This window comes from Triturus cristatus, chromosome 1_1 (genome assembly GCF_964204655.1).
Source record: "Triturus cristatus chromosome 1_1, aTriCri1.1, whole genome shotgun sequence".
Taxonomy (NCBI): domain Eukaryota; kingdom Metazoa; phylum Chordata; class Amphibia; order Caudata; family Salamandridae; genus Triturus; species Triturus cristatus.
The window spans coordinates 648,287,951-648,309,485 of record NC_140579.1 but is presented as its reverse complement, the minus strand read 5'-3'; the positions used below and the strand labels follow the sequence as shown (position 1 = coordinate 648,309,485).

The following is a 21,535-nucleotide window of genomic DNA, read 5'->3' as shown; positions in this document are numbered from 1 at the left end:
GTTGAAATTAAAGAAAAGAAAATTACAACACGTCTCTTTAGGAAACAGACTGCAGGCAACACACTATTACACGCAGCTAGTCATCATCCAGTCCCCCTAAAACAGAGCATACCCTATGGGGAGCTTCTTAGAGCACGTCGTGCTTGCAGTACCAACAGGGACTTTATGAATGAACAAGAAACCATGCTCACACGTTTCAGGGTAAGAGGATACAAAGAGGAAACCCTAGAGAGAGCCCAAAATAAAGTTAAGGATTTAAATCAGCATGACATACTCTTTAAACCTTCCATGAGTACTATTAAAAGAACTAATAATGACAGCAACCAAAGGAATATTCCAAGAATGATAACCAAATTCAGTAGGGGAGCATGGACTCTCAACAAAATTATGAAGAAACATTGGAGCCTATTAAGAGCAGACCCCATTATTGGTGAATCTATAGGCACCAGACCACATATCACTTACAGAAAAGCCAGGTCACTTAAGGACAGATTTGTCCATAGCTACCGTGATGAGACTACACAATCACATTGGCTCACAAGGCCTAACGGTTTCACTACTTGTGGAATGTGCAAGGCAGATCGCAATGGCATTAACTGCAAAGAATACAGTATAGGTACTAACTACAAACGACCTATAAAACACCAAATTAACTGTAACAGCGATTTTACTGTCTACGTACTTGAGTGCCCATGTGGCCTCAGGTATGTGGGCAGTACAAAATTGCCACTCAAACTCAGAATTTTGCAGCATCTGCGTGCCATCTCCAACCGCGATCACAACTATCCGGTAGCCCGTCACTATACTGAACTCCATAATAGTGACAACAGTAGCCTACGATTCTTTGGAGTGGAGAGAATCCCGAAACATATTCGAGGAGGGGATCGTGAAAAAGACCTAAGAGTATTAGAATCCAGATTCATCATTGATCTGGATTGTAAAATACCGAAAGGGCTCAACAGTGGGGAGGAACTTGCAACCCACATAGGCTTGTAGTTACCCATTATATGGCCTCTCAGACAAACTGATCATTACTATATAGTCCCAAGAAAAATATGAGCACTCCCGATATATCGTTGGGATTTTAAGTTTAAATTGTTTTATTCTCATTTCTTTCACCTTTTATCTCACTTTTATTAAGATAGGGATCCAGGTGCACTTAGGTTAATATATTATTTCCCCAATTGGGACAGTATACAAACATTTACCGTATTTGCGGTTGCTCTTGGATACAGCCACGAGCCTTCCCTTGTGCCCCTTCATACCCTTCCTCTATCACTTATTTTTATATACACCACCATCCTTTCACCCCCCCATCTCCAGCTCTCACTAGTAGGATACTTCCGAATTTTGCCCATCACATAACCGGTTGGATATCAAGAGAGTACATTACCTAACCACTGGGAATTATTGACACATCCAGCATCACTCACTAAAGGCTCTCTACTTAGCCAAATAACATTGGACCCTTGGTTCTGGATACATATTAAGGCAACAGTACCATTAATTACACATATGGCTAATTGTGTCCATTACTAATTTTTCTGTCTGCCATGTGATAAGCGCAATTGCGCGCAGTATTCACTCTTTATCCAAGGTGCTACAAAGGAACTATTATTGTTTGAGATGATGTGTCAATCTCATTCTCAATATGCGCAACCTTTGCTTTTCTTTTCATTAAGGTGTATTGACATTGATTAGGCAGTATGCCGTTCTTCATCATTATTATTTTGAATCATATGCTGTAATCGTGAATTCGTTAGCTCGCAGTGTGATTAGCATGTCTATTCAGATTGGGTGGAGCGATTACTTCCATTTGTATTACTGATGCAGCCCACATAGATTTATTTGTAGGCGCTTCCAGCATGCTAGCACACGGAGAGGTATATGCATTAGAATGAATTTGAATTACTATGTTCATAACAAGCAGTGAATTCTCACGCGTATTTCATTTATTCACTATAACTTTATTGTTTCCGAACACTTCGGACAAACCTTATTTTCAATATTTTGACGCACGTAAAACAGCATGTTTCTTTAAGACAATTGCCTTCTAATCCATATATTTGTATTTATTGGTGTGCCTGAATTATTAACATGACCTAATGAATTCATTACGGTAATAGTGGTTGCGAAATAATGTATTCTCGAAGTATGTTCTCTATGTTTATGAATGATGCATTCGTATTTCTATGGCCGATGGGCACATAGGAAGTAACTTGACAAAGGCAAACGCCGAAACGCGTCGTCCTTCTAAAGCTAGCGCACAATAAAGTATTTGTGCTGTTTCCTGGTGTGCTGTCTTCTTATCCCTGGATTCTCTTGGAGCATAAGACTTGGATTATATATATATATATATATACACACTTAATACTTGTAAAATCTTTACCACGTGTATCACGTGTATGCCTTTACCATTCATGCCTTTACAAAATTAAAATAAATAATACTTGCTTTTAAAACCTTTACCACGCATATGCCTTTATCATTCATGCATTTAGAAAAAAATGTGTTGTAAAGGCATGCGAAGTAAAGGCATATTCGGAGTAAAGACATGCGTGGTAAATGTATATGCATTGTAATGGCTTTGTGGTAACGGTCATGCATGGTCATGAACGCGTTGTAATGGCTGTATCCCGTTCGATGTTAGCTCCACATTGCTGATCCTTCAGATGATGGCAGCCAGCCTCTTTTGGTGTACCGAAATAGTGGGAGCATGTATCAGCATCTATCAGAATGTCATCAGATTCGCAAATAGCATTTTGAAAAATGTAAGTAGTGTATGAGATGCCAAAGTAAGATGGTGGTACCTCCTGAGGCAAACATGGGTTGAAAAAGTAGTAATAGAGTGGCAGTTGTCATGAATTTGCAGCTGGTGGTACACTCATTTGGAATCTAGCTTTTCAGAATCGGCAGGCCATATTCAGATATGTGATGAGGTAATTGGTATTCGGAGTAATGTAAAATCAATGAGGACAAGAGGAGCACTCCTTACTTTTGGCTTCTTATTAGACCTTTTTTCTAAATTTTAAACATAGCGTGCTGCAGGGACTGACATGCTGTTTGGTCATGCCAGTTTTTATACCATCATATTTCAAGTCTTAGAGCTTGACCTCTGCGCACTGTAGCTACTGAGCAATTGCTACAAAAGTCTCTTAATACTTTCTAAAACATTTACAACATTCTATACAAATGATATGCAAAACTACACACCAGTGTTTTAGTTCAAATAAATCAAACATTTATCTGTTGTGAATCACAAAACAATCATTCTTATTAAAAAAAAAGAACAATCTTCTTGATGCCCATGAAGAATACTCTTTTCAGTGCCCAATGCATTTCGGGCCGGCGTGGCCCTTCCTCAGGGGAAGAATACAGACATAACAGTTACAAGATAATATGCATGGAAGCAATTGGAAATTTCATACCATCATTTGTGCCTAAATTCCACAACCGTGATATCATGAAAATGCTGATACTAATGCACGTAAATTCGCCAAATCTTGGTTGTTACATTACATGTTAAACATTTCCTTAATAACATTCGTGAAAAGGAAACCCAAAAAAATGACAATACTCAAAAGTGACCAAAAAGTGCACACAAAATAAACTAGCTACCACTCTCCATACTCCAACCCGAGAGAAGTTTTAACACCAATGCACATAGCAAAGCCACTCACGGAGGCTTTGATCCTTGTGGACAACCACGTAATGCTGCTCCATAATCTTCCATATTCTCAATTCCCACGAGCCAAAAGAATATGTTCTGGTCATACAACACTACAAAAGAATATCAGTATACAAAAAAGGAGATATATTTCAAAAGGTTACCAAGAGGACATTCTGAATGAAGCTATTAATAAGATGGAAAGCAAGACACGTGTTAGTCTGTTGGAGAATAAACCTAATCCAGAAATGACCAGACAAGTTTTTGTTTCTAAATACTCGACCTGCACCAGATTGTTGAAACGGATCATCAATAGTAGATGGGAAATCTTACAAAATGACTTCAAAGGTTTATTCAAGGACAGACCTTTACATGCATATAAACGATCTAAGAATTTGAAAGAGATGTTGACACAAAAACCTATTGCAACTACTAAAGTATTCAAGGGCACCCAAAGGTGCTTAAACTGTGTGCATTGTAACAATGTAATCTGCGGAGACGGAATCCAGCATCCACTGACTGGAGAAACGATAAAATTAAAACACAATGCAGACTGCGATTCAAGAAATTTGATCTATGGCATAAAGTGTCCGTGCGGACTACTTTAGGTAGGTAAAACGGAAAGAAAAATAAAGACTCGTATCTCGGAACATAAAAGCACCATCAGAAACCGCAACATCAAAAGCAGTCTAGCATTGCACTGGATGAAACACGGAATACAATAGCCCAAATAAAATTACAGGTTATTGAAATGGTAGACCCCACACCAGGTAGAGATTTAACTAAGACCTTGCTACAAAGAGAGGTTTATTGGATAAAAAAACTGGACACTCAGGACCCCAAAGGGATTAACAATAAAGTAGATTTAGGATGCTTTCTGTGACTGCATCAATAGGGAAAGCGCATAGAGGCGCGATGGGATACTATGCACACATATAGTGTAGGTACGGTGTTGAACAACCTCAACATTGTAAATATGAGCATTCATGTTCTCTTGTATTATCCCTTCACTTTATGCATTTATTACAGAGTTGTTCTTTTCACTCACTGTTTTCTTTTGTTTTTCACGTTTTTTTATGAAAGGCGGCAGTAGTATATTGGATCGGTCACCACAGGATGGTCTTTCAAGGGGAGCAAGGGAGTTTTTTGTTTGTATTTTTAAGTAATGAACGTGGGTTTTAACTTGATCATTATTTATGAAGTTCTGAGTTGGTCTGGGGTGTACGACATTATGTAGTTTTCGTTTAGAAGTGGAGTAGTTTTTCACAGTAGACTCATACCAGTTGTGTACTACAAGGTTGCAGTCCTTCGTTTGTTGCGATGGTACGGCCGACGCGAATAGACGTCATCCATCTCCGGGATTAATGGCGCTCTAAACGGGAAGGCATGAAAATGATCGGTACTCATCAGGTGCGCAACACCCATTGGACGCAAAGGGCTTCAGCACCCCCGTCGTGTGTGGCAGCCCGGGATGAGACAGCTTCCCGGGTACACACACAGCCGCACCCGAGCACTTCACAAGACCATTTGTATGTTAATGAGGCCTCGCTGTTGTTTCACCCCTTCTAAGAGCCCCTGCAGCCCCACTCTTGCTTAAAGATTCAGCCCCCCCCGAAATTTTTTCTTAGCCCATCTGAAATTTGGCTTTTGTTGCGCCTCTGGTACTCATGCATAAGCCACTAGGCTGTTCAAAGCGTTCATAGAGGTGAGGACTGTTGTTGAGGGAGGGATTTTGTGATGCAGGTTTTCGTATTACAACGGGGAGAATAATTCTCTCTTGTGGTTTCTGTAGGTATTGGTATCCAGCAGAAGAGTGAAAGTTCCGTTTTCACAGCAGCACCCGACAGGGTTAGTTCTGGTCATGTTTATGCATGTAGGATGACTTTTACGGTTTTTTGAAGGTGGCACAATGACTTAGTATTTACATATCTTATCAGCAGGAGCAGCATTACGTGGTTGTCCACAAGGATCAAAGCCTCTGTGAGTGGCTTTATGTTATGTGCATTGGTGTTGAAACTTCACTCGGGTTGGAGTATGGAGAGTGGTAGCTAGTTTATTTCGCGTGCACTTTTTTGTCACTTTTGAGTATTGTCATTTTTTGTGGTTTCCTTTTCACCAATGTTAATAGGGAAATGTTTAACATGTAATGTAACAACCAAGATGTGGTGAATGTACGTGCATTAGTATCAGTATTTTCATGATATCACAGTTGTGGAATTTAGGCACAAATGATGGTATGAAATTTCCAATTGCTTCGATACATATTATCTTGTAAATGTTATGTCTGTATTCTTTATAGAATCAAGCCCCTGAGGCACTGAAAAGAGTATTCTTCATGGGCATCAACAAGATTGTTCTTTTTTTTTAATAAGAATGAATTTTCTGTGATTCACAACAGATTAAATGTTTGATTTATTTGAACTAAAACACTGGTGTGTAGTTTTACATATCATTTGTGTAGAATGTTGTAAATGTTTTAGAAAGTTTTAAGAGGCTTTTGTAGCAATTGCTCAGTAGCTAGAGTGCGCAGAGGTCAAGCTCTAATACTTGAAATAATTCAGAGTAATGTGCCATTCCCTTTGGATGGCTCTGTTTAGCAGTTTCATGTCGATACGAATGTGGATATTCCCTGGCTGCTTGGGCCTGCATATGAGAACCATGAGAGTGACTCAGGGTGTGGATCCAGAGACTTTTTTGATGACTTGTCCTAAATTGTCTTCCACAGCCGTCCAAAGGTGGAAAGGAATCTGTCTGTGATGGAAAGTAAACAGTTTCATAGAAAGAGAGTCACAGCATGTTTTTCAGGTAGCCATGCCTCTTGAAGAGATGTTGAAGTTTCTGAGAAGATCATCAATGCCCTTGTCGCTAATGGCTGATGCAACGTGGATCAGGCTGAGTTCATCCTCGGTTGAGCAGCCTAGAAACATTTCCATTCCTTCATTTGCACAAAGAATTTTGCCTCACACAACAGTTCATCATGAGTGAAACACCCCATCCAGCTGGATAGATGTTCTCCCACAGGCAAAGATTTTGACTGATGTCGGGAGGATTGCCGGTGAAGGTTTGAGTAGGCAGAATTGAGTTGTGCTCATCACGTTCCCCGAAGCTCCTGAGTCGACGAGGGATGTTACTGGCATGTAACCCACTGTCACCTGGCAAAAGGGGTGGAAGTGGTATATTTGATATTTTAATGTGCCACATTAATTTGCATGAGATGAGGAAAATCTCATTATCTTCCTCAATCAGCATCATCTGGGATGGTGACTCCTCCTACCTGGGTACGGAAGGGTCCCCTGCGTCTGCAGTAGTGGGTATTCTTTGGTGCTTGGGATGTCCTCGTTCTCTCGGTGTGCCTTTAAGACTGCCTCTACTCTCTTTCGCAAAGTAGTTGGTACATAGGCAGGTGGGGCAGGTCTTCCCCCACACAGGGTAATCCTGCTGGTGTGGACTGAGAACCTAAAGTATCCATACCCTTTTTGTTCCCAAGAGTCTCTGTGGGCTGGTCTGGAGGTCATGCAAGCGGTATGCATTTTGTGAGGACCTCAGCAGCCTCTTTTTTGATCTGCTTGGGTTTGTGTTCTTGCTTTATGTAGAGCTTGTTCAATGCTTGTTCCATGTGCTCCATCCGGTTATTAGAGATCTTGTGTGAGTGAGCGAGGGTGAGCATTTCACCTAGGGACACGCCAGCCTCCTTCTGAGGATCGTCATCTGTGCTGGCCAGTTCGTGCAGCTGGGCGATAAGGTTGTCGATTGAGTCTCCAAAATGTTGATGTGCATGACGGAGCTTTAAACCTTCGAAGGCTGGATTTTTTTTTTTCAAAGTATAGACACCTAGAAGATTTACTCACCCACATAGTGAAACAGGCGCAACCTCTATCTCACTGTCTGTTTCTTTGGTAGATTTAAAATAATTATTCAAGCGAACTATCCATGTGTGCCATCAAGGTGCCGCAGTAGCCGAGTTGCTTAGTTCATTGAAAGGAGGGGAAGGGTTAGCAGCTCTTCCCATTGTGTGCAAAATGCTGCTCTAGGTTGGGGTGCTGGGTTGTTCTCTCCTTGTAGTGCCGCTGGTTGGTGGTGTTTGGCATGTATGACAGGACTGCAGCTTTGATTGCCATTTGAGGTGTTCACACAGCTTGTCAGAGCACGCCAGTTGTGGTTGTTAGGAGGGGACTAAGAGGCAGGAATCTGGGTGTACCCACGAGTGATGACAAAGAAGCCAAAATACAGCAGGAAGAACTCAGCAGCCTGGAGTGCAGGCGAACAACATGTCACAGTGCTCTGTGGTGGCAGGATGATGCCACTACTACCCAGAGTCAGGAGGAGGTGTCTTGTCCTCAGGGATAAGGGTAGACAGCCACGCAGGCACAGGTAGAAGTGACTGTTGGTTTGCAGGGAAGAGCGGAAGCGACGGCATTTCGCTTGATCGCATACTTGGCATCAGATGAGGCACTTAGCATCTGTGGCACCGCACCGGTCAGAAGGCTGGGGATTGTGGCTTGATCGGGTTCTGCTGGCATGGGAGGCAGTTAGTAATCCTTGAATCCATTATTGTGCTTTTAATGAGGCCGAAATTATAGTGGAGGAGAACTCCCAGGCCTCAAGCCAAGGTTTGACACGGGTAGACAGGTAGACACGGATAAACTCTTTTCACAGGGTGGACTCCTTCTCCCCTGCCAAGAAGTTGGGCAACACAGAAATATGCTGATCTTGTCCTAGTGTAATTTTCAGACACCAGGACATATTCAGCAGCGCCTGCCAGTTGTTTGCTTTCATTCCGAACAGCAACTTGCAGGTGAGGGGGCTTTGTTATTTTAAATTCCGGCTGAGCCCAAAATAAAGGCCAAAGTTAAGGGGCCATCAGGTCTCCTTTCGACTTAGTATCTTGGCTGGGAGCTTTCTGGAAACTCACACCTAGCTGCAAATGCAGTGGAGTGAAACAAAGGCTCACAGCTAGTGATGACTTCACAGGTCCTTAAGAAAGGCATGCTTTTGACTTTGTTCAGTCCCTCTTTATAAGACATATGCATGCACTGTAAGAATGTCAGATGTGTTGGTCTGTCCCAGTATTTACAAAAATAACAATTTAAATACCACTATTTTGTTTTATTTCTTTTATATCTCTATTCATCCCAATCCAGGGTGTCCGAGTGCTTCATATCACACATGCACATTATACATTGCCAATAAATCATGTGTGTGTAAATCAGTGTACAGGATGTGTTACAGAAGACAGTGAGGGTCACAAGATATAGGAATCACATGGCCTTCATAGACTAGAAGTGTTACTATTTATGAGGAGCAAGTATCAAAAGGATCTCTGTGTTAAAAGCACTAACCCACTTACCCATCTACATAAAATAAACATCTGTTATTTGCTTGTCATATGATGCATTTTGCAGGAGACATATTACCTTCTATGCTACTTTAATTCAAAACTGGGACAAAATAAAACACAGATCTCTACAGCAAGTGCATTAATCTCCAGAATAATTTTACCATTATTGTTATTTCCTGGGATTTACTGGGCACACAAAGATCTATGCAGCAGGTGCCTAAACCTCAAAAGATATTTTAAAATGCAGACTTTGCAACCAATTAAGCAGAACAGATTTCTCCTTGTTGCCAATTTCTTTGTGCCATAGCAATCATAAATGAATAAGTTGAGGCCCAGATCTTGCGTCGGGGTTGCGTCACATTTTTTTGGCACACCTCTTATGCAAAATCTCCTTTGTAAAATGTTGTAATGCGCTCAAATGTGCTCACGATAGACATGCTAAACATCTGTATGAGATCTTAAGATCTGATGTCACCAGGGCTGGACTGGCTGTAGCGGGAACCGGGTGTTTTCCCGGTTTCGGGCCCCTGGGGGCCGTTTTTGTTACCGGGGGTCGGCAATATCGGCCCCCTGTGACAAAATCGTCCGAAACCGGCCCCAGCAAACAGCTCGGAAAACCCCCCTCACCCCAGGGCCGGTTTCGGTCCCAGTCTGGCCCTGAATGTCACGTCTTATGATGTCACGTCCTGTGTGGTCATGGGTTGTGATGCCACATCCTGTGATGCCACGTGTTATATAACGCTCTGTGATGTCACGTGCCATAATGCCACATGCATACTACCTAATTTGGCTAGTCCCCCACTTCTTTTTTAGGACTTTTGTTCTGAGAACACGGGTAATTGTCCGGGCATCCTGCCGTCCTTTACTCTTATTATCCACACCCCTACTGCATGCAAGGGTCATCAGTGGAGGTGGTCGTGGATGTTTTGAAGATCCTAATTTAAATGGGCGCCTGAAATGCAAAGGAGCAGGGTTAAAGAGGGCTTTGGTTTAAAGGGTTGATGGTGAAGGGGAACAACTCGTGCAAAGGTTTTTTACTCCGGACTCATACAAGATTGCCTGGCAAACCAGGTTTTTTATGAACGCGTGCTTGGATTGTATTTATATATCCCACGTAATATATCTCTTGGTGGTACTGGGAGCTATTCCATAAACAGATCCTAAAAAGTGCCCCTATTGACCTGTAATGGCCCATTAATTGTTTTCATTATGGAGTCACATGCAGCCAATGTCACAATCCCTGGTATATGGAATGGCACTGGCACACTGCTACAGATTTCTCACTTGGACAAAGTGTCACTCCAAACAATAGCTTCTATCTTGGTTTTTCACACAGGAGTCTGTAGGTGTCCGGATTCCTGGCTTGGGTGCATCATGGAGGATACAGGGTGAGTAAAGGGGGGGGAGGCTGTCAGTACAGTGCATGTGAAATAAGTGGAAATGTACAGGGATATATGAGAAAATGAATTGTACACGTTGTTTGCGTGGCCATTATTGATGGGAATCGCTCAAAACTGTTAGTGGCATGACTTGCATTAGCCTGTCACCTAGTGGTTGGATGCAGAATTTACCTGTGGAGGTTTTTGGAGAAAAAAGATGAAAATGGAGCAATGTGGGCACTCACATGAATAACATTAAATTGTTTATGTGTACACTTCTGCCATTTCTACTAACAGTAAATGTGTTACTATTACCCAATTTAGTGGTACAGGCTTTTTAAAGATAGAAGACCCAGAATTTTTCTGCCTTCATGTCGGAATGTGATTTAACTAACAATAATTCAAAATCTTTTGTCATGCAAGTGGGGATACGCCCCCAAAAAAGCTTTCAGTTCAGGGTAGGTATAGTTAACCCCTTCTGTGTCACGCCCTTTCCCCCTCCTGTGCCGGGCGTTTTATTAGTGGGTGGGGTTCATGACGGGATAGTCTCGTCATGGGCACAGCGCGACCGTGCTCCATGACGAGACTATCTCGTCATGGGCATTGAAGAGGTTAAGGTACTTCGAAACGATGTATTTTCTTACCTCGGTGTCATCTTGGATGACCAGCTTAAATGGGGACCACTCAAACAAAGGAAGAAGAAGGACTTGGTGCGGGTGAAGACAGCCATTTTTAGGTCTCGCATAGGCAGCGCATGCGCTGCCTCTCCGAGGCATCAAGTAAACAGTATTAGTGATGAAACTCCACCCATTGCTTTTTCATTTTTTTTCTCGCTTGCCATTGGTTAAATCTGGCATTGCTCTTTTTCTCTCTCTCATTGTTGGCTAGTGGTCCGATATGTCACTTCCGTTTTCTTCCTTTTTAAGAGGAAGCAGCTTTGACCAACTACAGTAAAATTACGCTGCAGGGCGGTATCTTTGAATGTAGGGACTACTTGGTTGTTTTTTGCCATGGCGCCTGGTTCACCAGACGCCATGCGCTTACGTTTAATATGTACGCTTTCTCAATTACCATTACAAAAATGGCAGATGCGCCACTTTGTTTTTTAATAAGCGCCTCCTTGTTTTAAAATCGTGCTAATGTTACTGCGTGAGTGTTCCCATTGCGCGCCTCACAAGCATCGCCTCTTGGATCCGGGTTATTTCCAGACAGAATTGTGCTGAGGTATTTTACAACGTCACTTTTCCATTATTCGTCCCGTCACACTCAATGTCACTTTTCCATTATTTGTCCCATCACACTCTTAACTCGAGCCCGTAAAATCTCAGCAGCATCTTTAGTATGCCATACGCGGCTCAAACGCACTTAGAGTTCTGTCTTTGAGAATATGTGCACCTAATTCTTCGGGCCTCCCTGTGGTCACCGTGTTATCCTTACTCGGTTATACCCCTTCCCATCGCCAAGGCAAACACTGGGGACGTCCTCCGCTTGCTTCACTAGCACATCACTCACCACTGAACTGCTAAACTCCTGTGCATCCACCTCGCACACACACGGCACTTTTATATATATTAATTCCTGCGCAAGCCTTTTCTAGACTTGGATGCTTTTTTATTATCATTATCCTGCCGTTCCGGGCCGGACTCGAACCTCCATAGAGTAGCGCCTGGTGATCTAAAGCCACAGTAAACCTCTTGAAGGAAGGCAGGGGAGCCGGGTGCGGGCAGGCAGCGTGTGCTGGCGGTAAGAACCTCCGGGGGCTGGGCGAGGTGTGCCCCTCATGCTAAGGATATGTAGTTCTTGTGAAAGTGGCTTCCCTGTGAAGATGGCTCTGGGCTCCAGATGCTGAGGGTGCCAGATGGGAGTCCAGCTGACTGCAGTCTGGGCCGGAGCTGTGAACACTGCTGTCTGTCCAGCACGTTCTAGATTCTCCTCTAGGTCTCTGGGTTCCGTGGCTTGAATGGAGTTCTAGACTCTGCTCCCGAGATGTCAGTTTCAACTCTCTGTAAAGCACATTAGAGTCTGCGCCACAGTTATAAGTTCCTGCTCTGCGTCTTAGATGGCTTAGAATTTGCACCAACGCTACGGATTCCAACAGTTTGCACAGCACTTTACAGATAGTGCTGTGTGGTTCTGCTGCAGCTCTTAGCACGAATCTCCATAGCGCCTTCTTCTTAGACTGTGGCACTATATCTTTGAACACCACTTTCCACAGCTTCCTATCGATCGAAGCCTTTCTATTCTTCAACCAATGCGTTCCACCGCCTGTGTTTAACCGCTGGGTTCTAGTTAATGGCACAACACATTGCAGGGCCTGCTCCAGGGGTCTGAAACATTTCTTCCTACGAATTGCAATAGACGCTTCCCGGGCGGTGATTTTACAACTTTAGACAATATGTCCTAGAACCATTCTTATTCCCTAAGTTCTACATGTTCAAACGTAATGTTCTAGAGACTGTTTGTGCTTTCTATTTTCACTCTTTGCACAACATATTGGAAGGTAGCTCTATAGGCCAGCTGTTCATGTAGCGCTTTCAAGGTACTAGACGTTTCTAATGGTAGCCTGTGTGCTCTGCAAGTGCTAATGAACATTGGGTTCCAGACTGTTTTACAGCATTTTTGAGATTTGCTTGCTGAGTTTTGAGCTGTAGCTCTTACAAGAATATGTTCTAGAGCATGTCACTAATCCCTGTTCTTACCAAAAAAAATATGAACAATGTCTTACTTTAATGTAACTGGTACTTGTGTAAAGCTTTTCAATACCTTCAGGGTAGAGTTAGCACAATATGGCATTGCTAAAAAATAATGCAATTGCCTCTAGGCTCTACTTTAGTTTCAGGGCACTTAAACCCAGGCAGTGGAGCTAGTGTGGCGTGCTTGTGCTTAAAGGGATCTGTTGACCGGCTGTAAAAGGGGTACGTGGCAGCTACCATTCCCATCAGGATCACTTCGCTCTGCCCCTCTCCTGTTGCTTTTGCATCCCCTGTTGTTTTCAAATCTCCTCCTGTGTTGCCCCCCCATCCTTCCCCGTGTGCTTCCACTGCACACGCCCACCTTAAAAAAAAAAAGCATTTGCAATGCAATAGCTCTCGCATTGCTGACAGTTTGAGCTTTTGGCTTTGCATTATTATTAGCAACACCAATAGCTCAAACGTTCAGCAATGCGAGACCTATTGAATCGCAAATGCTTGTTAATTTGCCTCTAAACTGGGTAACAGACCTATTGCTGCTCTGTTGAAGTTTTATCAGGCAAGGAGTGTAGCTACAGCCTCCTATGGGAGTGAAATATGGGGGCATATTGCCACAGATGCTTATCAGGTAGCTGAGAACTCCTTTTTAAAGCGCTTGTTAGGTGTTCCCTGTGGCCTGTCTAATTTGGTAGTACACGAGGAATTGGGGGTGCCCTATTTAAGTGATACCCTTGCACTTCGTCCTTTAATTTTCTGGCTAAAAATTTGGTTGAACGAGGGATTAACACTCTGACAGTTGATTTTAAAAGAGTGTATGACCCTGGATCACTGGCTCAACTTACATTGGCTCAGATATATTAAGAGCAGTTTTGAAAAATTAGGACGAGTTGAACTTTATACCAACCCTGATCTAATAACCAATAAGGACGTGGGGATAACAAGGGAGTCCTTTAGCAGTGTAAGAAAATCGGAAAGGGAGGAGCTGGAGTTGCGGAAACCTAGCGTTCGCAATTTTTTTATGCTAAAGACAACTTTATCAGCCGAGCCTTACCTCCTGGGGTTTTTATCTGTTTATGAACGGTTTTTATTGACTAGGTTTTGCTTGGATCTTTTTCACCTCCTGCTTGCCTTCCCTAGGGGATGTAGTTGAGGCCAGCAGCTAGCATCCTGTGGCTGCGACGGAGAGTATCCACAGAATTTGCTACATTTTATGTTTTTTTGTAAATTTTATGAGGTTCCTACGAAGTCTTTTTTAGTCCCTATTTTAAAGAAGTTGAATTTTATCCAGGCTCACCCAACTCTCCTGTATCTACAACTGCTGAAGGACGAATGTATTTTTTTCATCGTTGGTTATTTGAAATCTGTGGTGAAGTCTAGGGTGTGTCTCGATTAAAAGTGATGAGGGCCAGGGTTTTTGATTATTTTTAAGACCTATATTCTTCTGTAAACTGGGATAATTTTTATTGGGGAACTTAGTTTAAAGGGGAAGACCACTGGTTCCTGAACCGTATTTCTTGATGTCACCAATTACCTGGGGTCATAATAAAATGTATTTTTACCATGTTAAATGGTGTTGATACTTCACCAAATCTATAGTACTTTATGTACTGTCAACTTTTATGGTTTTATGTCCACCATGGAATATCCTTTGATAAATTGTGTCGATATTTTAGGAAATTATAATAATTTTATGTATTGTCAACTTTTATGGTTTTATATCTCTAAAACCGAATAAAGTTTATTTGATTTGATTTGACCCAGAATCAAACTTGTGATTTGCCTTGCAGATGACGCTATCTTTTGGGCAAACGTCACTCTGTCAACATGCCTGTCATTAGGCACTTTTATAACATTTATCTGAACTCCACAATGACCCTTGCGCCTGTACCATCCTCATATATTTTTTTCTGCTGACTTATTGTAGAGCAGCTTCAATGACTTTGTGCTGTCTACTTGATCAGCAAGTTTCAGTTTGTAGGCGCCTCAAGCTAAAAACACTACACACCTAAGAGAAAAACATTCTGTCTGAAGAGCTGTGCAGACACATCAGTGATCAGCATGAGAAATGTGTGCACATCGAAACCACCGAAAACATGGATTCATAGAGACCGATTATGAGTCAGTAAAAATCGCATGAGGCTTGGCTGCCACAGCAGCCATGGCTCGCCCTCACCACACCCACATTTTTAAGGTCTCGGTTAGACAGCACATGCGCTGTCCCGAAGAGATATGTTCTGTTCTATCTGTGGACTTAACAGGCCGCCCATCTCCTGCCATTGGGAACCTTCAGCGTTGCTCTCATTTTCTTTGATGCCATTTGTCATGGCATGCGGGCGTCATGCCCTCTTCTTCTGGTTGGCCCTCCTATAGAGAATGAACCAATCACATGTCTCGATGCACTGCTCCCGGTTTGCAGAGCTAATTTTTACTTTATTTTCAAGCACTCCATAGGAGTATTTGTGTATTCAGGCCGTCTCCCTTGTACACATACAAACATACCACTAAAATGCATGCGTGTGTATGTAAACTAATGCATTTCTTAAAAAGTTGTTAAAACATGAACAGCACTTGTTTATTTTTATTTTTTTGCACAAGCCGATGGTATTGGAGCGCTCGCTTCGTCATCCCTCTTGCCACAGCGCGAACACAAGCCGATGGTATTGGAGTGCTTGAAGTGGTCACCAATTACATTACGAAATAATACATTCATTTTTGTAGCTGATTCTGCTTCAGTTGAGGTTTTATTTTCCTGTTGTTGCTTGCCCATCTCCCCATCCCCTCCTGCTTCCCTGCTTGACCCATCCCCCACCACCTTCCTCGTCGCTGGTGCTTTTTTCGTTTTGTTTTGCACGATCTAGTGGTACTGGAGCGCTCCATCCTGCCATAGTTACATTACACAATGACACATTCAATGACGTAGACAGGGTGAAGCATAATTGATTTGCCCAGAATTACTAATTGTTTAGCCGACCCCAAGATTCATACCTGGTTCCCCAGCTCCCCTGTCGGCAGCTTTAGACTTACGCAACATCCTCGCTTCACTTCAAAGCGCCTCAACTGTTTCTCACTATCACTTACACTTTTGTTCAGCAAGACCCATCAATATCGAACAACCATTGGCAAAATCAATAGATCTTGGCAATGCCAGAGTTATTGGCTTTGTCAATGTGAATGTCTTTTACACATGTTGTCTAGCAGCACATCTGACTAGCGAAGCACTGGTTGTCCAGGAGAAGATAAGAAAATGGCGCAGCATTAACATTCTGCATAGTAACACTGAGAAATTAAGGCTAAAAACATGAAAGCAAAAATGAATAACCAAAAAGCAATTAGATCATAAGAGAAAAAAAAACTTATGTCCAGTATCCGATGTGATACCCGAAGCCAAACAATAACACAAATATTGGATTCAATACCCGAATCCTAAGTGAAGCTGAAACAAAAACTGTAATGGAACGTTAAAAAGAACAAGACATTGCCGGAAATAGACAGCCGAAGTGAGAGCATGGAGGGTAAGGATCTCCCAAAGCGTACACTCACACTCTAATCCAGCAAAGAGAAGATGGAGTCCGCTTTCGGGTGTCTCGTGCCGGCTAGGCAAGTAGTTCTCGCGCACACAATAATGGACGCAGCACCAGAGGCCTCGTTTGTTTGTCTTGTGCCGGAAAGGCAAGCAGATCTCATGCACACAATAATAGTAGCTGCTGTTTGCAATGTATGTACGTGTCCTGTATCCGTGACTGGTTTGGGCTTCGAAACTGAAGTCACCATTGCGCACCTGACCCTGTAATAATAAGAGGCAATTTCAATGATTGACACAAAAAAAGGTACACATTTAATTAACTGCAAGCCGCACACCAAGTTAAAGAAATACAGTTTACAAAACTGATCTTGAAGTGTAAGAGTTCTTGTTGGTATTTCCGAGTGGTGTGGAAAAATAAATTCCAGCAGATAAGCAGCAGATTACACACCGCTTCAACAAACGTATTCACTGTATAAAATCTGAAATGGCAATCCCAGCCAAATCAAAGGGATAAATAGTTCAGCAGATGAGTTGAGATATTATTAGTGGTAGCTGTTGAGGTCAAAAGGGAAAAAGGTTCTTCCCCTCTTTGCAAAGGGTAGGAATATATACTACAGGGAATCTAAAGGAGGGTTTTTAAAAAGGGGTTATTTAAGAGCCTGATAACAACCTCAGCCAGCTATCCTTTGCACTTCTCTTCAACTCCCCCATTGTGAAACCCAAACAGTCTCAGAACAAACAGTACAGAGTACTCTTCCATGCAAAGGCATCTTGAAATACCCCAGTTTTTTCCCTTCTAGCACTACCTTCTCTACCTCCCTTCCTCCACCCGGCACACATTTACTACCTGCAGGGAAATGTCAGAAAGATCCAACTCTAAAGTCCCTTGATTGGCCATGAAAGATTAACTTTAACTTTTGACTGTATTGGCCTTGAATGCAAGGAAGTCCTAGTTTCCGGTTCAATTCAGCAAGGTGATAAAGAATAAAGGAGCATTGGCAAAGCCAATAGGTTGCACCTGCAAGACCTCTTGGTTTGATAATGTTTTTTCAGCCATGCTGTACAGCGCTGTGGCTCCTGTGCAGCATGATTTGAAAAACATATGAGTTACTGGCTCGGCCGCTGCATAATTTTTGCAGAAGAGGCGGTGGCTCCCGAGCTGCCCTACATCTGCTTGTAACTGTAATTGTTGTTCTGCTCGTTGTTTTTGTCTTTTTAGACTAGGCCCCACTGAGCACCACGACCTGCCCACATGTTCACTGTGGTCTAAACGCTCATTATTGCAGACACATATCCAGACAGTCTATGTACTTTATGGACAATTGGGACCAAACCGAGATGTGTAACTGGACGGAGAGGCCAGCTGCCTGCTGGTTACACGTGTCTCTTTTATCTACCTCAAAAGGATTAGAAGGTGAACTCGATTAAATTCTCATCATACAGTGAGGGCTCCTGCTGGGGGCATTTTATTTTAAGCGGAACATGGAATATCCCCAAAGAGTCCCTGGAGAACTATGAGGGATTGAGTGTTTTTGCAGACTACGGGAAATTGGTGCAAACCATTGTCGCACCCAAGTTTCTGCCCAAGGACATAGGTAAAAGTTTCTGAGCTTTCGCTGTCTTTAACAAGGACAACAGGGAAAGAAGAAAAAATAATAAAAATAGTACCTTGGTTACAGCGCTATCAGTTGAGGGACAGCAATCAAATTGAAACAATCAGTACCTGGTCCGTGCAACAGCCGAACGAAGAGGAGCTTGGCACAAGCTGGGCAGTTAAAAGGCAGCATATAAGAGTGACAGTGAAGCCAATGTATGGTAATAATTGGGCGGGCTGCAAGCTCCTTGTAGTATACAATATCTCTTGGAAGGGAGAGTGTATTCAGCACATTTGCTGTTGCAGGCGAGACCTAAAAAGTAGACCTCAAACTGCGTGGGACCGAAAAATAGCTGGTGTGTAGGACGCCTCTATGAAGAAATGTCAGTTCTGAAAATTATTCTAGCAGGCAACAAACAAAACTTTGAAACTTTGAAGTTGTACAAGTGGAACCATTCATGTAAGGTTCAATTATTGCCTGAAATAACTAGTGGAGTGAAAATATATCAACTTTGGAGTGGGCCAGAATCGTATCAGATATTCCCAGAGTCAACATTGGCTTGCCTCAACAATAACGTAGGGAGCATTTAGTCAACATCCACCTTAAATGGAGCCCAGCCAAAACAAAGTGTGTTTGTCTCTCAGACTGAGATGTTTTCTGGGAGTTCACCTACAACCTATGCTTCTTACTGGCCCTCAGATACAATAGTGGTGGATGGTGATCAAAGTAAGAATTATTTTCATCACAAAGGTGGCACTCCTAGTATGACCGAAGAACTCTCACCTTTTTAAGGAGAAAGAATGTAGAAACACCTGGCAAGAATTTTTGACAGTAGTGTAACTAAATGTGAGTGACCATCGTCAGCGTTAAGTGCTTAATGTTTTGCTTCACTATTTAACTTTCCTAGAGGCTAAGTTTTCTTCATGTGACTCCTGTTAACATTTTATACTTTTTTATATCAGATTCTTTTATAAAGGATGGGGACGAAGAGAACCCATCATGTTATATATGATAAACGTATGTATTATCCACTATTGCCTAGCCTTGCAGTTCTTTTGATATCTACTTATTGTTGTTTTAAATAAGGGGGATTGGCCTAAAAGCAAAGTTATTTTCAAGGCACAACTGATGAGAGCACCAAAGGCATATTTTGCAAAAGGAAAAGGCGGCCAGTCTGTCCATTTTGTGTAATATCACATTGCTCATATTGCGCACGCGCAATACACACACACATACATATACATCTGAAGGGGGTGTTGTGTGTTTCTTTATGACTAGCATGTCAATCTGTAACCTGTTTATGTCCCAAAAGGAAAACAGTATTGACCTGTAGGAATACCTTTGTAGCTGATGCATGTTAGAGATTCACCATAGAGGCATCCAATCTCCCTTTGAGTAAATGTGTGATGAATTATAAACTTAATGTGCAGTGGTATAAAGACAAAGTAGTCTGAAGATGTAGCCTATCCACATGGCCTGATGTGGTTCCATGGCAGCCCAGAGGAGGTGCCTGAATATATAAATGCCAATGAGTCAGTGCTCGCTTGGCTAGATGTTTGCCTCCGGTCACCTGAACAATTTTGCATCCAATTTCCAAATGGCAGGATACTGCAAAGCATGTGAAAACTATATATTTTTCTTTTCAGTACTTTGAGACGGGTAGCATATTGGGATTGCAGTGGATTTCAAAATGGAGGTTAATCAAGTTGGAAGCTTTGAAAGTAGTTGACAGTCCCCAGTGAGAGAAGTATGAGACGTGAGGGTTCGATAGCAGCAATTTGTTGCTTCACTGATTAACTCTAATAAACAAGGGCGAAGTGATGGCGCTTCTTCACAGCTCTGAGCCAAAAAAGGCATTTATGGATAAGTCTATATCTTAACACATAAACGTTCTTTGACTGGCAACCCTTGGATTTTCAAGCTGTCAAGTCACAATAGCGCAGGAGCCTCTGGACACAGCAGGAAACTATGGTTTGAAAGTGAACAATATATACTATGAGTTCAGATGGGACTTGCCAGGCTACTGCCTTTAGGGGCATGGTACAAATGAGAGCTGGTTGGTAATATACCAGACCCTTGCTTCTGAATGGCCAGTTGAAGGGGAGGAAGTGAGCAAGGTCATGTCCTGTGATGGGGTAGTGGTAATGATGCTGTGTTGATCTCAAATCAAGCTGTTGCCACCGACGTGTGTTGTGCTAGTGAATTGCCTCTACTTTGGAATGGGGCATGTTCAGTTACATAGTAGATCAGGCCTGTGATGCTGAAGGTGCCTTCAGAGTGAGCAGAAGCTGTCATGGGTTAGGTATTCCAATACATTTGAAGGGCTTCCAGGACCGGAGAAGAGGCAATCACTCATCAGATAATCCATGAAGGAGAAAGCTTAGAACTGCACTTAGAGTTTCTTAAAGTCGTAGAGACAATATAATAAAAGCCCATCAGTGGACATTAACAGAGTATAGGTGGTTCCCTGTGTAGCTAATTTCTAATTCTTGTTCCAGGCACTGGGTGACCTGGCTCAGAAATTCCCACGCACCTTGCCCTGGAAGAGCCCACACAACTTGCTCAGATCGGAAACGTTATTCTATGTCTCCCAGCCTCATGGGGGATACTGCAATGCACTTGATGATGTACAGGTGTGGGAGTGAGCAAAGTGGATTGTGCCATCTGTATAGTATGAATCAAAGGTGTGGTTGGATTGTGCCTTGTGATGAGAGTATGGAGCTTGTAAATTACAATCACTGGGAACAATCAATAGGACTGGGAAAAAGCATCCTGATCTCTACTTATCAAGTGATGTGTGTTTCTCTCGCCGGCAGATATTACCTGCCTCGTAAATTTTCTCGCTGCAGCATTGATGAGTACAGCCAGTTCTTGCAGGATGGAGGGGGCGCCTGCCTTTTCAACCGGCCATCCAAGGTAAGCTTGTTGTTCGTTTGTGTGTCTACTATATAGTTTGGGCCATGCTTCTTCTTACAATCCTGTGCATCCACGAGGGTTCAGAACCTAGTGGAATACAACACTTCAATGAGGACGTAACAGCAAGGCACTTCAAAGTTACATACCATGGTAGAGGTGTAGAGCTGAACAGGCTTTGCTACTCGTGCCTTTCAGAACATTGGCTGGACTATTGTTAAGTTTTTTGATTCACAAATAGACCAGGCTTTTTTCAACCATGAGGAAGGAAGAGGAAGGAAAGCCTTTTTTGATCTTGGAGAGCTCTACTGAGGAAAGGCCTCCTTTTCTGGGGTAGGGTTAATCTTAATTCCAGCCTGCCCCTTCCACTGTTTCTCTCCTCACCAAACTATTTCCTCCCTTGCCTTTCTGTTCAACCCCAACATTTCTG

General features: G+C 42.6%; 1 protein-coding gene across 6 annotated transcripts in view; it reads left to right on the top strand.

The window, feature by feature from the left end:
* Positions 1-21,535, top strand: part of ADAM11 (ADAM metallopeptidase domain 11) — a 789,906-nt gene that overhangs the window by 391,390 nt on the left and 376,981 nt on the right. For all 6 annotated transcript variants that reach the window (XM_085646660.1, XM_085646679.1, XM_085646669.1 and 3 more), the window contains exons 14-15: positions 10,342-10,393; positions 21,009-21,108. In XM_085646660.1, coding sequence (XP_085502786.1) covers positions 10,342-10,393; positions 21,009-21,108 — 152 coding nt within the window. The remainder of the gene's footprint in view (positions 1-10,341; positions 10,394-21,008; positions 21,109-21,535) is intronic.